The sequence below is a fragment of the Aethalodelphis obliquidens genome, unplaced genomic scaffold (assembly GCF_003676395.1).
Source record: "Aethalodelphis obliquidens isolate GAN/ISIS:26980383/991018 unplaced genomic scaffold, ASM367639v1 scaffold3, whole genome shotgun sequence".
Lineage (NCBI taxonomy): Eukaryota > Metazoa > Chordata > Mammalia > Artiodactyla > Delphinidae > Aethalodelphis > Aethalodelphis obliquidens.
Window position 1 is genome coordinate 61,123,089 of NW_020837947.1, and position 18,134 is coordinate 61,141,222.

Here is an 18,134-nt window from a genome sequence, read left to right on the forward strand (position 1 = left end):
CTCCTGATATTCATAACCTGTGCAGTTGCCTCCCACATTGTACCAGGGTTGGTTTACCAGCAAATAAACCAATAAAATAGGGCATAAGTGACAGTCACTTTCTAAATTAGGTCAAAACACTGCACCTTCTGTACTGAACTCTCTCTTTCTCAAATCATTCATTATGGGGAAGCCAGCTGCCATGTATTAAGGAGACAGTCCTGTGGACAGGCTGCCCGCAAACTAAGTCCTGTATATCTGAAACACTGTAAATCAACCATACTTCAATTAAAAAAAAAAAAAGTACTAAGTCCCATTCCAACAGCTAAAAGAAACTGAGGTCTGTCAACCACCACATAAGAAAACTTAGAAGTAGATTCTCTAGGCCTCCGATGACTATAGTACCAGCCAACAACTTGATTATAACCTTCTGAGAAATCCTGAACCAGACTCACCAGGCTAAACCACTTCCAGATTCCTGACCTTTAGAACTTGTGTGAGATATAAAATGTTTGTTGTGTTAAACTGCCAAGTTTTGGGGTAATATGTTATACAGCAATAGATAATGAGTAAACTTTCCACTGTATTTCACTATCACAAAAATCAACCAGTTCTCAAAGGTTGAACAGAACTGACAGGTAAGATCTGGTGCTTTGAGAAAGACATACACTCAATAAAACTTCAGAATTTTTTTCTAGGATATAAGTCAATTTAGATTTTTTAAACTTCTCTCTGTACAAAAAGTAAAACTTTTTTGTATTTTCCAAGAATGCTGCCTATTTTTTATATATTTTAAATATGGTGATATAAAACCTTAAATGCTCTTCTATCCCTATAGATCTATTTCCTTTCAATTTTTGATATTATGTCTTCTCTGTGTTTTTCTTTTTTAATCTTGCCAGTGGTTTGTCTATTTTTTTCTTCCCCACAGTGGAAAAATAATTTTTCCAGGCTACTGATTTTGAAGGGTTTTGTATTTTATTTAATTAAGTGCTTACTTCATCCTTATTAATCCCTCCTTCTAATTTTAGTTTATTTAATTATCCATGTCCTACTGGTATTGATAATCTCAGTGCTATTTATTTTTAATCATCCTAAATTTTCACTTTTGATCTTAAAAGAAGTGTTATTTTTAGTTATAATGTTATAATTAAAATTTTAGACAACTTTTTACTTTTTAAATGTTTATTTTGGCCTTATTTTTAATGTTCAGTTATACTGAATATGGTCAAAGAATGCAGACCATATGGTTATATTTTTTATGAATTTATTAAGATTAATGTTGCTAACTATCACGTAACCAATTTTTGAAAAGTATCCTTGGATTTTAAAAATGATTCTTATTCTCTTGCTATTCATTATAAAATTTCCTTTGCGGTGCTATTCAAAATCCTTTTCATCATTACTTCTATTTGTTTCCATGATTCATTAATTTCTGAAAGAAATAAATAAAATTTTATACTTTGAGAAATTTCCCCACATTTGTAACATGCCTTACTATCTGGGTAGAATATACTTGGTCTTACAACTGTCTTCAGACTTTCACCTGCATTTTTTATGTACCTGGGCGTGTATGTGTTTGTGTGTGTATGTGTTATACAAGGTTTAAATGAAATACAGATTTTGACAAATTTTTAAGCAGCAATTTGTTTTCTAACTACTTTAGAAATATTTAAATTCATATGGTTAACAAAACTTGTTTTTAGTAAATCTTTGACATCCAAGATACTTAGACATGTTACTCTCACTAATTACTGTATTATCTTCATAAAAACACTGCGATTTTCTTTCTTTCCTGCTAAAATAAACAGTAAGTATATGAATATAAAACATATACAGAATAATAGTAAGGAAACTTTAATAATAAGCTATGATCTAGATGAGGTTTGGAACTCAGAAATTTTTTATGAAAAGATGTATCATTAGAAAAGATTCTAGGGCTTCCCTGGTGGCGCAGTGGTCGACAGTCCGCCTGCTGATGCAGGGGACACGGGTTCGTGGCCCGGCCTGGGAAGATCCCACATGCCATGGAGCGGCTAGGCCCGTGAGCCATGGCCGCTGAGCCTGCGCGTCCGGAGCCTGTGCTCTGCAACGGGAGAGGCCACAACAGTGAGAGGCCCGCGTACCGCAAAAAAAAAAAAAAAAAAAAAAAAAGATTCTAAGTCACTTTCACATCAAGTTTTAATTAAAACAACTACTCCAAAAATTATAGTTACTATCCTCATGTCCAAAAGGATAGTTCACAAGTATTTTATTATCAATAATACCTTTAGAGGTTCTAGTTCAAGATGGCAATGTAGGGGGAGCCTTAACTTACCTCCTCCCAGGGACACACCAAATCTACAACTATATAAGGAACAATTTTCTCTGAAATAAACTCCTACATACTGGGTAAACAAAAAAAGACTGATGTTGAAATGGGTAGGAGAGGCTGAGACACAATCTAACCATAAACTCCACTCCTGGCATGGAGACCCATAATCAGGAGGGAACCCACAACTCTGAGCTTCTTCCTGAGGAGCACAGGATGTGAAATCTACATCTGGCACCCCAACTTTTAAGACCTGCACCTGAGAGACAAGCACCCAAAACATTTATCTTTGAAAGTTAACAGGGCTGTTGTCCATGAGACACACAAGGCTATAGTGAACTGAGAAACATACTTAAAAGGCTCATGAGGATTCGCTATGCCTACACCCCAGGGCCCAGCACAAAGGCAGCCAATTAAAATGCCTAGGCTTTCTGTAAAAGAGATTTATATGCTTATCTTAAAGCTTCGGCTTAAGTGGCAGGCACCTAATTTAAGGCATACCTAGAAGCTTACTGAATACTCTCCAAAGACCAAGGAGCCTCCCCCATCTCACTCCAGGTCACCTTATCTTCCAGAAAGAAGCTTGTATATGCATCTGATGGCCTGGTTTTTGCAGCTGCTGCTAAGTAAGGGGGCACTACCTCGATCACCTGGCTCTGGTGGCCACAGTGGTGGACATTTATGAGTTCCATAGGACTGAAACAAATAGAGAAAGAGTTCGTAACCAGCAACAACCCACAGGACAAAGCAGAGAGGCAACAGACAGGCACCTAATCTTTCTGTGAAAGAGGACTAAAATCCTGTTTTCATAGCTTTGGCCTGAGGGGAAGACATCAAATTAAACACACATCTAGGGGCCAACTGCAATCTTGTGCAGACACCAGGGAAAGAAGTGGGCACCTACTTTGCAAACACCCTCCACCCAGCCCCAGATCGTGGTAATCTTTGAGAAAGGAGCTTCTGCCCACATTTGGTGCACCAGCTTTTGTGGTTTCTGCCCACAAGAAATAACCCTTGATAGCCTGGCTCTGGTGGCTAGTGGGTATTGTATTCATGGGTCTAATGGGATGGCACAAAGGAAGAAACGGTTCTTAACTATCATGCAGGGCTCAGTACAGAGGAAGCAGAATGAAATATCCATCTCCCAGGCTTCCATGGAAAGAGGTATATATGTATAACTTAAAAGCTGCTGCCCAAAGTCTGGCTTCCAATCAGCCTGAATTTAGGTGCTGACTGAGATCCTCCCTTTTAGGACACTGGCAGGTCTTGGGAAACCCTCAACGGCTGGGAGCCACTAAGAACCAAGTAGGTGGTTTGGACAATCACAAGGATATGAGAGACAGCCAAGAAATAGGACAGGGTTAAACGTTAAGGTTCATCTCCTACATGAGGCAACGCCTTCAAGACTGGGAGAAGAGGTTGTTTCATCTAATACATAGAAACCAACACAAAATGTCAGGGAAACTGAAAAAACAAAGGAATATGTTCCGAATAAAAGGACAAGATAAAAACTTCAGGAAAATACTTAATGAAAAAGAGATACATGATTTACATGACAAAAAATTCAAAATAAGTAATAAATATGCTCACCAATGTCAGAACAAAACATGAAAGTGAGAATTTCAAGAAACAGAAAATAAAGGAAAGTACTCTACAGAAATGATGAAGTTGAAGAATACAACAACTGTACTGACAAATATGAGGGTTCAAAAGCAGACTAAGAGCAAAACAAAAGATCAGTGAACTCAAAGACAGGGCAGTTTAACTCCTCCAACTAGAGCAGCAAAAAGAAAAAGGAATAAAAAAGAGCAAAGATAGTTTATGGAATTTATGGGAAAACATCAAGAGGACCATTATTCGCATCAGGTTCCCGGAATGAGGAGAGAAAAAGGGCAGAAAATTTATGTGAAGAAATAGTGGCTGAACACTTCCCTAATTAGGGGAAGGAAACAGCATCCAGATTTATTTATATATATAATATAAATAAATCGTCAAAAGTTAAAAGCAAGGACAGACTGTATGAAGAAGCAAGAGAAAAACAACTTCTTATACACAAGGGAATCCCCAAAAGACAATTAGCATATTTTCCAGCAGAAAAATTGTAGAAGGATGTGGCATGATATATTTAAAGCTCTGAAAAAATTAAACTGCCAACCAAGAATACTCTACATGGTAAAGTTATCCTTCAGAATTGAAGGAGATATAAAGAGTTTTCCAGAAAAATAAAACATAGAGTAATGACCAATAGCCCAGTCCTATAAGAAAAGTTAAAGGGACTTTTTAAGCTGAAACAAAAGGGTGCTAGACAGTAACAGGAAAAAAATACAAATATATAAATCTCACTGGTAAAAATTAACATACAGTAAAATTTAGAAAAACCTAATGTTGTAAACGTGATAAATTAATCACTTATACAAACACTAGTATGAAGGTTAAAAGACAAACAGTAAAAATAACTATAACTGCAATAATTTGATAGTGAATATGCAAGATAAGAAGATGTAAATGGTGACTTCAAAAATATAAAATGGGGGGCTTCCCTGGTGGCGCAGTGGTTGAGAGTCCGCCTGCCGATGCAGGGGACGCGGGTTCGTGCCCCGGTCCGGGAATATCCCGCATGCCGCGGAGCGGCTGGGCCCGTGAGCCATGGCCGCTGGGCCTGCGCGTCTGGAGCCTGTGCTCTGCAACGGGAGAGGCCACGACAGTGAGAGGCCCGCATATCGCCAAAAAAAAAAAAAAAAAAAAAAAATATATATATATATATATATAAAATGGGGGTAAGTAAAAATGTAGAGCTTTAGACTGTTACCAAATTTGTTATTGACTTAAAACAGACTATTATAAATATAAATTGTTTTATGTCAGCATTATGGTAACTACAGAGCAAAAACCTAGATTAAGTACACAAAAGATAAAGAGAATGGAATCTAAGACTGCCACTACAGAAAATCATCAAATCACAAAGTAGGAGATCAAGAGAAGTAGAGAGGAAAAAAGAAATTACAAAACGGCTATAAAACAATAAACAAAATGGCAATAGCTCCATACCTATCAATAATTAAGTGTACATGGACAAATTCTGGGAAAACAAACAAACAAGCAAGCAAAAAACCCAGAGAATAGCTAAACAGATTTTTTAAAAGTCATCTATATCTTACCCACAAGAGTCTCACTTAGATGTACAAACACATGCAGTCTGAAAACGAAGGGATGGAAAAATATATCCCATGCTCTTGGAAACCAAAAGAAAGCTGGAGTGGCAATACTTACATACGACAAAGAAGAACATAAAACACACTGTAATACGAGACAAAGAACAAAGTAGGTCATTACATAATGATAAAGGGATCAATACAATAAGAGGATATGACATTTGTAAATATTTATGCACCCAACATAGGAGCATCCAAATATAAAAGCAAATATTAACAGACCTAAAGGGTAAAACAGCCATACAATAATAATAAGGGACTTTAATACTCCACTGACAACGCAAATGGATATATTCTTAGAAACATACCACCTTCCAAGGCTGAATCATGAAGAAACAAAATCTGAGCAGACTGATTACTAGAAGGGAGATAATCAGTAATCAAAAACCTCCAACAAACAAATCCAGAATCAGACCGCTTCACTGGTGAATTCTACCAAATATTCAAAGAAGAATTAATACGAATCTTCTCAAATTCTTCCAAAAATTAGAAAAGAAGGGAACACGTCCAAACTCATTTTATGGGACAAGCATTACCCTGACACCAAAACCAGTCAAGACACCACAGTAAAGAAAATTACAGGCCAATATTCATGATGAACAGAAATGCAAAACTCCTCAACAAAATATTAATAAGCTGAATTCAACAATACAACAAAAGTATCATATGCTCTGATCAAGTGGAATTTATTCCAGGGGTGCAAGGATGGTTTAACACCCTCAAATCAATCAATGTGATACACACCATTCACAAAATAAAGGATAAAAAGTCATGTGATCATCTCAACAAAGCAGAAAAAAGCATTCAACAAAATTTAACACCCATTCATGATACAAACTCTCAACAAAGTGAGAATAGAAAAAAAGTACTTCAACAAAATAATGGCCATATATCACAAGCCTCCAGCTAAAATCATACTCAAGGGAGAAGAGTCGACTGTTTTTCCTCCATGATCAGCAACAACTCAAGGATACCCACTCTCACCACTTTTATTCAATAAAGCATTGGAACTCCTAGCCAGAGCAATAATGCAACAACAATAACAAATGAAAGGCATCCAATTCAGAAAAGGAGGAGTAAAACTGTCTCTATTTGCAGATGACACTGTGTGACATAGAAAACTCTAAAGATTTTATCAAAAAACTGTTAAACAAATTCAATAAGCTTGCAGGATACAAAATCAATATACACAAATCACTTGCATTTCTATTCACTAATTATGAACTCAGAAAGATAAATTAAGGAAACAATCCTATTTATTGTACAACTGCATCAAAAAGAATAAGATACCTAGAAATAAGCTTAACCAAGAACATGAAAGATCTGTACACTGAAAATCATAAGATGTTAATAAACGACATTAAAGAAACAGAAATAAATGTTAAGATAGCCCACACTCATGGATTGGAAGAATTAATTTTGTTAAAATGTCCATACTATCAAAAGCAATCCATAGATTCAATGCAATCCCAAAGGCATTTTTCACAGAAATAAAACATACAATCCTAAAATTAGTATGGAACCACAAAAGACCCTAAAGCCAAAGCAATACTGAGAAAAAAGAACAATGCTGGAGGCATCACACTCCCTGATTTCAAACTATATTACAAAGCTATACTAATCAGAACATAAAAACAGACACATAGATCACTGGAACAGAATAGAGAGCCCAGAAATAAGCCCAGGCACCTATGGTCAATTAATAACAAAGGAGCTAAGAATATACAATGGGGAAAGGACAGTCTTTTCAATAAATGGTGTTGGAAAAACTGAGCAGCCACATGCAAAAGAATGAAACTGAACCACCATCTTACACCATACACAAAAATTACCTAAAAATGGATTAAATTCTTAAGCATAAGACCTGAAACCATAAAACTCTTAGAAGAAAATAAAGGTAGTAAGCTCCTTGAAATTAGTGTTGGTAATGATGTTTTGGATTTGACACCAAAACCAAAACAACAAAAGCAAAAATAAACAAGTGGCACTACATCAAAAATGCTTCTATACAGCACATGAAACCACTAACGAATGAAAAGGTAACATAATAGATGGGAGAAAATATCTGCAAATCATGTATCTGACAAGGGGTTAATATGCAAAATATATAAAGGACTCCTACAACACATTAGCAAAAAAAAATCTGATTGAAAAATGGGCCTAAGTTCTGGATAGACATTTTTCCTAGGAACACGTACAGATGGCCAACAGGTACTTGAAAAGGTGCTCAACATCACTAATCATCAGGGAAATGCCAATCAAAACCACAATGAGATATTACCTCATACCTGTTTGAATGGCTATTAACAGAAACACAAGAAATAAGAAGTGTTAGCATGTGGAGAAAAGGAAACCCTTGTGAACATAAATTGATGCAGCCACTATGAAAACAGTATGGAGTTTCTTAAAATAATTTAAAATAGAATTATATTTTCCTGCAATTCCCCCTCTGGGTACTTATCCAAAGGAAGCAAAAAGACAAATACCATATGATCTCACTTATATATGGAATCAAAAACAAAACAAAGCAACACCAAAAAACCCCACAAAAAGAAAACATAAAACAACCAATTCATAGATACAGAGAACAGATCTGTAGTTGCCTGAGACAGGGGGTGGGTGAAGTGGGTGAAGACAGTTAAAAGGCACAAACTTCCAGTTATAAAATAAGTAAGCCTCCAGGATGTGAAGTACACCTTGATAACTACAGTTAATAATACTGTATCGTATATTTAAAAGATGCTAAAAGAACAGAACTTAAAAATTCTCATCATAGGAAAAAAAAATTGTAACTACATGTGGTGATGGAAGTTAACTAGACTAACTGTGATAATCATTTCACAATATATACATATATCAAATCATTATGTTGAACACAAACTAATCTAATGTTATATGCCAATTACATCTCAATAAAATAAATTAAATTAAATACCTTCAGATTATATTTATGAGCTTTATCCAAAATAGTTGGTACCAAGTTATCAGTAGGTTCTCCATTCTCATCATTTGAGTCAGGTGGGTACCAAGATAGGGCTAGTACACCTAATAGAAACAACCAAAAAGAAAAGAAAAATAAACACAGGAACAGAAATGAGGTATTGTTAAAAAAATAAAGGTATTGGTAAAAAATACAGGTATTGTTAAAAAAAAAAATACGGCAGAATAAGGACCAAATTGTTAACAATAAAAAGAAACATATTCTCAAATAATGTTGTTTTGTTACTTTACTTAGATACCACTTAAGTTTATTTGATTACTTTGTATACTCAATACTTTAAACTTTTTATCAGGCATCAGTATCTTCTAATTAATTAGTAGATTTTACTTTCTAGAATAAGTTTTATATTTACAGAAAAATTATACAGAAAGTAGTTTCTATCTTCTCCTCTGCTACTCACTCTGCTACTCACATCCCCCCATGCCACACAGTTTCTGTTAGTATTAACATCTTACATTAGTATAGTAAACTTGTTACAACTGATGAACCAATGTAGGTATATCATTAACTAAAGCCCAGAGTTTACATTAGGGTTCCCTCTTTGTATTGTACAGTTCTATGGCTTTTGACAAATGTATAGTGTCATGAACTGACTATTACAGTAACACACAGAATAGTTTTACAGCCCTCAAAACCCTTTGTACTCCACTTATTAATCCCTCCTCCATGTCCTTCCTCAATCCCCCAGAAAATAACTGATCCTTTTACTATCTCTATATACTTTGCCTTTTCCAGAATGTTATGTAGGTGGAATCATAAAGTAACATTTTCAGACATTTCTTATACTCTGAAATATGCATTTAAGTTTCATGTCTTTTTAAGACTTGACAACTCATTCTTTTTATTGCTGAATAATGTTCCATTGTATCAGTGTGCCACAGTTTGTCCACTTACCTATTGAAGACATCTTGGTTTCTTACAATTTTTGGCAATTATAAATGAAATGGCTATAAACATTTATGTGCAGATTTCTGTGTGGATCAATATCACTTAACAGAAGATTCAAGAAATTTTTTAAATTACAGTTTATCCCTGTAGTACCTACTTACTTTTGAACTGATAAACTACAAAAAGAAAGTTTTAGAAACAATAAGCCTGCAAAGAAATTACTAACTGGAGAGGGAAATCTTTGAAATCAACTAATCCAAAGCCTCATTACATATATAAAGAAGCAAGAGGCCACTAAAAGTATTGTACTAATTTCTAAATCATTTAACAGACTCTTTCAGACAAGGAGGAAAATGCAATGTTATCAAAAGACAAGCACGTGGAAATACAGAAAAGGCAAGGTTAGAAACTGGCATAGAACTAAATTTTAAGACTTAAATTTGTGTTAACTATGTCATGTATAAACAGCAGTCCCATCTAAAGACAAAACAGAACTTCTAGGTTAACAGAAAAAAAAAAAAGATACCTGTCCCCTATACAATCTGAAAATAAAAATAGCAATAAGAACACAAAGAGATAGAAAAAAGAATCTACAATATATGGGGCTTCAGGGGAGATTCTGGCTACCTAAGAAAGCAGTCATATGGAAAAACAATGTTGATGAGAAAAGTGTCGGAAGACAACTGATCAAACATTCAAGCTGCCTACTTCTCCAGCTTATAAGAAGGACATCACCAATGAAAAGTGACAATAAAGATTTTCTCAACATGGGACCTATGAAAAAATCCTGCAAAAAAAATGGTGAAAAAGAACATGGGAAAACATTATAAAGGAGAAACATACAAAAGAAATATTATGCCATAGAGCTCAGGAAAATTATGAACACAGCATGCTTTGATGAAATTAAAAACAAGATTCCTGTTTCTAATAGATTAGGTTACTTAGACCAACGTTCCCAACAAAAACAAATTATTAAATAAGATATGGGAACAAAAAACTTCCAAAAGCCAAAGAGCTGAAGAGAGTAAAGAATTACCTGTCTAAAATAAAGTGAAAATGTGAAGTCAGAGAAGTAACTGAGAAAGGAAGTCAGTCTGCCCTAAGCATAATTAGGAGAAGTAAACCAGCCCTCAAAATCAGTGGATTAAATCCCGGGTGGACAATGCTTGGGAAGTCCTCTAGCTTGAAAGGGAATTTAAGGGTGGTTAATATTTTCTACTGTACAGCACAGATATAGAATATTTTCTATATCTACAAGCACAGATATAGAATATTTTCATTATCACAGAAAGTTCTATTGTACAGCATTGCCAGTATTCTGATTCTCTAAACACCTTATCAACTTGTTCTTCTCCAATGATTTTTTTCTTCCTTCCTATCCTTGCTGAAGGTATACTCTAAGGCTTGGGGAGAATGTTCTCTGTTCTTCCTTATCCTCTTATTGTGTTTCAGTCAATTATCACTTTCACATGTTGAATTATACCCCCATATTGTGCTCTACAATCCAATTTATCTTTGTACGGTGTCTTCTGGGCTGTGTCACTCATGAGCTTTGAATAAGTAATGGCCTGGGAACCAAGCCAATGATGGTCCTACTCCTGAGGAGAACTGGCCTATTTAAATGTTAATGAATCCTTCACAGTAACCCAAAAGGTTTCTCTAAAATATGTAAACCAAGTATCATTTATAAATAAAATCTTTTACTGTGTATTTCTACCACTCCAATTGCTAAGGGAAAAGGGATACTCTTTAAAGTCCATTCTTAGAATATTAGCATATTAAATGCAGACCACTTCATAATGATCACATCCTCCCTCCGCAGCACTTACCACTGGATCCTCAATATAACTGATACCCAAAAATATTTTTGTTAAGCTAAATGCTTCTAAACAGGGTAATAGTTAAAAACACAGGTAGGAAATCAGATAGACCTGGAGAATCCAGTCCCAGTTCTGCCATTTGATAGATGTTTAGCTTCAGGTAAGTTTGTCTACTTAAGTTTTCACATTTGTAAAATGGGAATAAATTCAGTTCATAACCTAAAAGGCTGTTTTAAAAAGTATACATGAGAGAATGAACTATGAAGAGTAAGACCTCCCCCAAAAAGTGATTAAAAAAAACATTTAATAACAAGAAGACAGTAAAACAGTATGTAAATTTGTTACCTCAACAGAGCTTGTGATAGCTTCTTTTACATATAGGGAACTTAGTGCTTCTTTCAAACATCTCAAACATTCTTTCAAACTAAAGATTTAATAGAAAGAAAGCAAGCCCATTTCCAGGCATACACACAATTATGCAGGATGACAGTTTCAAGAAAAATTATAAGACGTAAAAAAGCAAGAAAAATAATGCACATTCAAAACAATCAATAGAGCCAGACTCAGATCTGAAATAGATGTTGAAATCACTAAACAAGGAATTTTAAATTACTATTATGATTAAATGTTAAAAGATCTAATGGGAAAGATAGTCAACATGTAAGGTCAGGTGGAAAATATTAGCAGAGAGATGAAAACTAAAAGAATCAAATAGAAATGCTGGAAATTATAAAAATATTAAAAGAGATGAAGAATGCCTTCAACAGACTCATGAACAGACACAGCAGAGCTGAGGAAAGAGTCAGGTAATTAAGCGTGTCACAAGAAATTATCATAACAGAAATGTAATTAGAAAAAATGACTGGGGGCAAAAAACAATAAACAATGCATCCAATACCTCTGGGATAAATATCAAAGTTCTAACATACATGTAATTGAAAGCTCAGAAGTAAAAGGTATATAGAGAGAAATAACAGCTAAGAATTTTGCAAAGTTAATGACAAAAAGCAAGAAATTCAAGAAGCTCAGAGAACACGGAGAAGGCTAAATACCAAAAAACAACAACTAAAGATATATTAAAACTGCTAAAAATCAAAAACCAAGAAAAAACATTGCATAGAAAGTCAGAGAAAAAAGACAGATACATACAGGAAAATTAAGATATAAAAAGATGTTTAAAAATTACAGCATACTTCTCATCAGAAACCATGAAAGACAGAAGACAATGGCATAATATTTTTAAAGTTCCAAAAGAAAACAAATAAAATACCCCCAAATCTGCCCATTGAGAATTCTGTAGCAGATGAAGTATCATTCAGATAAAAGATACAAACAAGATGTAAAAAACTTCATTGCAAGCAGATCAGTACTACAAGAAATGGTAAAGGAAATTTTTGAGGGAGAATGAATGTGATACCAAACATCCACTTGGATTTACTCTAAAAAATGAGGAACATTGGAAATGTAATAAAGGTGAAATAAACACTCTTGTGTTTGTTTATGTAATGAAGGTGAAATAAACACTATTTTTTTTTCTTTTACTTTTAATTGCTTTATAAGATGACCAAATGTTTGAAGCTGTGGTCAGCAACACATTGCCCATGAACCCAATCTTGTGGCAGAACTAAGTAGTCGCAAAAACAACATGGTACATAAAAATCAAAAATATTGTTACCTGGTCCTTCACAGAAAATGTTTGCCAAGCTCTGGTCTATAATAGGAGTAGTGTATAGTGCTTTTTCTAATAGAAGAATTATGACAACATCAGCAAAAAGTATGGGAAGGAAAAACTGGGAATATACTGTGGTGAGGTCCTTATACTACATATGAAGCATGTATTATTTGCAAGTAGACTCATTACACATAAAGATATATTTTGTAAACCTTAGGTTATCAACTAAAAAAGAAAAAAAATTAAATACTAAGCAAAGAGTAGACACTAAATGTAATCATAAAAAAGTATGAAATTCCTAAAAATCTTATATTTTCTGGTATAATGTTATAAGTCATAATTCTAGTTATTACTTTAAAATGTATATCTCAGAAATAACTAAATTTCCTTGTCAATTGCATTATGAACTTTTGTCAAAAAAAAGAAATAGGAAGAGACTGAAAAGGTAGTAGATTTCAATCAATCCAACTATATAAATAAATCATATTAGGTGCAAACAGTCTAATCATACTGATTTAAACACAGAATTTTCAGACTGGATTTTAAAAAAGCAAAACCTAACCATATGTTGTGTCCAAGAAAACCACTTTAAGTATAAAGACAAAGATAAGTTAAAGGTAAAAGAATGAAAAAGGATACACGAGGCAAACATTAATCAAAGAGAGCTGGAGTTGTTATAGCAATGTGAGACAACGTAGACTTCAAAACAAAGAATATTACCAGCAATAAAGAAGGATTATTTCATAACAAAGGACTTAGTTATCCCCAAAGATATAATAGTCCTAAATGTTTATGTACTTAAAAAAAGACCTTCAAAATATATGAAGCAAAAACTGACAAACCTGAAAGGAGAAATAGATGAATCCACAATTGTACTTGGAGACTTCAAAACTGCTTTATCAGTAACTGATAAAACAAGCAGAAAATCAGAAAGGATAAAGAAGATCTGAACAATACTATCAAGAACTTGAACTAACTGACATTTATAAGATAGCCCATTCAACAGCAGCAGAACACACATTCTTTTTCCAGAGAATCAATGAAACCAAAAGTTGGTTCACTGAAAGAGTCAACAATAATAATCAAACTCTATAAATACTGACAGGAAAAAAGTGAGAAAAGAAGCAGAAATCTTTTGGCAACATCTATATGGACACCATATACTTTAAAAGCATAAGAGGGCTTCCCTGGTGGCGCAGTGGTTGAGAGTCCGCCAGCCGATGCAGGGGACACGGGTTCGTGCCCCGGTCCAGGAAGATCCCACATGCTGCGGAGCAGCTGGGCTCATGAGCCATGGCCGCTGAGCCTGCGCGTCCGGAGCCTGTGCTCCGCAATGGGAGAGGCCACAACAGTGAGAGGCCCGCGTACAGCAAAAAAAAAAAAAAAAGCATAAGAAAAATAACATACACGGCTCTTTGCCCAAAAAACTAACAAATTAGATGAAATGGACCAGTTCTTTCAAACATAAAAGTCCCCAAACTCACTCTAGAATAAATAGATAACATGAATAGTCCTATGTCTAGTAATGAAATTTTGTAGTTAAAAAAAGAATGAAATCACCAGCCCAAGAGGATTTTGCAGGTGAATTCTATCAAATAGGTAAGAAAAAAAAAAAACAACTCTACTCAATCTCTTCCAGAAAATGAAAGAGGAAAGACTTCTTGACTAATTTTATCAGGTCATAACCTACTCTAATGACAAAAGACAAAGACATCAAGAAAAGAAAAACCACAGACAAACATTTCATATGAAAAAGGACACAAAATCCTTTAAAAAGATGAGCAAACAGGATTTAGCAATATAGAAGCAGGATAATAAATCATCACCAAATGGAGTTTATTCTAGGAATAAAAAATGAGATTCAACATTTGAAAATCAATCCATATAAGTAACTATATTAAACACTAAAGATTAAACAGTCAATGGATCAAAGAAAAAATCACAAGGGAAATTGGAAAACACTTAAAGAGATGAATAAAACAAAAACATGACATACCAAAACTTATGGGATGTGGCCAAAGTGATGCTAAAGGGTAAACAAGTAGCTGTAAATGTTACAAACAAGGAAAATCTCAAATAAACAACTTTACAACTTAAGGAACTAGAAAAAGAACAAACTAATTCTAAAGCTAGCAGAGGAAGGAGAAAATAAAAGATTAGCTCAGATATAAATGAAACACAAAACAGAAAAACAATAGAGAAAATCAATGAAACCAAAATTTGTTTTTTGGAAGAGATCACAAAATCAACAAAACTTTACCTGGATGAACTAAGAGGAAAAGAGAGAAGATACAAATTACTAAAATCAAAGATGAAAGTGAGGATATTACTACTGATTCTACAGAAGCAAAATGATAACTAAAGAGTACTAGGAACAATTTTACACCAGCAAATTTGATAGCCTAGATGAAATGGACAAATTCCTAGAAGCCCAAAACCTACCCAGACTGAATTATGAAGAAATAAACAATTTGAATAGACTTATCACTATTAAGAAAATTGAATCAATAAACAAACATCTCCTGACCATAAAAAAAGCCCTAGACCAGATGGCTTCATGGGTGAATTCTACCAAATATTTAAAGAACTGAAGCAATCCTTTTCAAACTGTTCCAAAAACCAAAGAAGAGAGAATATTTCCCAACTCATTCTATAAGGTCAGCATTACCTTAATACCAAAGCCAGACAAAGACACAAGAAAACTACAAACCACCATCCCTTATGAATACCGATGCAAAACTCCTCAAAAAAAATATTGGCAAATTGAATTTAGCAGCATACTAAAAGGGTTACACATCATGACTAGGTAGGGTTTATTCCTGGAATGTTAGGATGATACAACAAATGGACATTGATCAATGTAATATACCACATTAACAGAATGAAGGGAAAAATAAATAAATGGTCATCTCAATTGATGCAGAAAAAGCATCTGACAAAATTCAACACTCTTTCCTAAAAGCACTCAAGAACTAGGAATAGAAAAAAAAATACCACAACATAACAAAAGCTTTAGATGAAACAGCTACAGTGAACAGCATACTCAAAAGACTAAAAGTGAAAGACTAAAAGCTTTTCCTCTAAGATCAAGAACAAGGCAAGGATGTCTACTTTCACCACTTCCATTTAACACAGTACTGGAAGTTCTAGACAGCAATTAGGGAAAAAAAGAAATAAAAGGCATCCAAATTGGAAAGAAAGAAGTAAAATTTTCTCTGTTTGCAGATGACATGATCTTATATGTAGAAAACTCTAAAGAGTCCACATACACAAAATAATTAGAATACGTGAATTAATCATAATTGCAGAATACAAAATTAACACACAGAAATTAGTTTCATTTCTATGCAATAACAAACAATCTGAAAAGAAAATTTCAAAAACAATTCAAACACAATAGCATCAAAAAAGAAAATATACTTATGAAGTAACTTAAGGAGGCAAAAGATTTGTACAATGAAAACTACAAAACATTGCTAAAAGAAATTAAACACAACACAAAAAATGAAAGCATGTCCCACGTTCATGGATTGAAAGAATTAATTTTGTTAAAATGTCACGACTATTCAAAGTGATCTACAGATTCAATGTGATCCCTATCAAAGTCTCAATGACATTTTTTTGCCTAAATAGAAAAACCCATCCTGAAATTCATATGGAATTTCATGTGATCCTGAAGAGCCAAAATAATCTTGAAAAAGGACGAAATTGGAGGATTCATACCTCTTGATTTCGAAACTTATTACAAAGCAACAGTAATCAACATAGTGTGTTGTGGTACTGGTATAAAGACAAACATACAGACTAATGGAACAGAATAAAGACCAGAAATATACCCTTGTATATTTGTTCAAAACCTTTTTGACAGAGATGCCAAGCCCATTCAATGGGGCAAGGATGGTCTTTTTAACAAATGGTGCTGGGAAAACTGGATGTTCACATGCAAAAGATTTAAGTTGGACCCTTATTTAACACCATACACAAAAATTAACTCAAAATGGACCACAGATCTAAATGTAAGACCTAAAACTATAAGACTCTTAGAAGAAAATAAGGGAAAAGCTTCCTGACATCAGATTTGGTAATGATTATTTGGATATGACACCAAAAGCACAGGTAACAAAATAAAGAATAAATAAACCGGACTCAATGAAGATTTAAAAATTTTGTGCATCAAAAGACACTATCAACAGAGTGAAAATGCAACCCACAGGATGGGAGAAAATATTTGCATATCATTTATCTGACAAGGGATTAATACATCCAGAGTATAGAGAGAACTCTTAAAACTCAACAATAAAAAAAAATAAACCACCAGACTAAAAATGAGCAAAGGACTTAAATAGAAATTTCTCCAAAGAAAATATTCAATGACCAATGAGCACATGAAAAGATGTTCAACGTCACTAATCATTAGGGAAATGCAAATCAAAATTAAAATGAGATACTACCTCAAACCCATAAGGCTCGCTCCTATTTAAAAAAAAAAAAAAAATACCAGAAAACAATTGTTGGCAAGGATGTGGAAAGATCGAGATCCTTGTGCACTGTTGCTAAGTATGTAAAAAAAGTACAGTTGCTGTGGAACACAGCAGAGCAGTTCCTCAAAAAATTAAAAACAGGATTACCACATAATCTAGTAATTCCAATCTAAGTATGTAACTAAAAAAATTGAAGTTGAAGTCTGGTTATTGAAGAGACATTTATATTTGTACACATGTTCATAATAGCATTATTCACATGCCTAAAATGTGGGAGCAACTCAAGTGTCAATCAACAGATGAATATATAAGCAAAATGTGGTATCTACATACAATGGAATATTATTCAATCTTTAAAAAGAATGAAATTCTGCAATATGCTACAACATGGATGAACCCATATGATGCTAAGTGAAATAAAACAGTCACAGAAAGATAAATACTGTATGATTCTACTTATATGAGGTGCTTAGATACAAAATAATAGAGACAGAAAGTATAATGATTGTTGCCAAAGGTGAGGTGAGGGGAATAGGGAGTTATTTAATAGGTAAAGTTTCAGTTATGAAGATGGATGGGGTGATGATTTACAGTGTTATGTATGTATTTATTATCACTGAACTGTACACTTAAATATGGTTAAAATGGTAAATTTTATGTTATGTGTATTTTACCAGAATAAAAAGAATTTGACAAAAAAATTTTTAAAGATCTTATCAATGGGTACAGAAAAAAAGCATTTGATAAAACTCAGCATGGTAAAACTCTCA

The 18,134-nt window shown here is 33.9% G+C and overlaps 1 protein-coding gene across 1 annotated transcript in view; it reads right to left on the reverse strand.

Annotated features, from left to right (window-relative positions):
* The window catches only part of MANEA (mannosidase endo-alpha), a 77,214-nt gene that overhangs the window by 35,530 nt on the left and 23,550 nt on the right, over positions 1 to 18,134 (reverse strand). Inside the window, exon 3 of the mRNA XM_027090280.1 lies at positions 8,438 to 8,547. Within this exon, the coding sequence (XP_026946081.1) occupies positions 8,438 to 8,547 (110 nt within the window). The remainder of the gene's footprint in view (positions 1 to 8,437; positions 8,548 to 18,134) is intronic.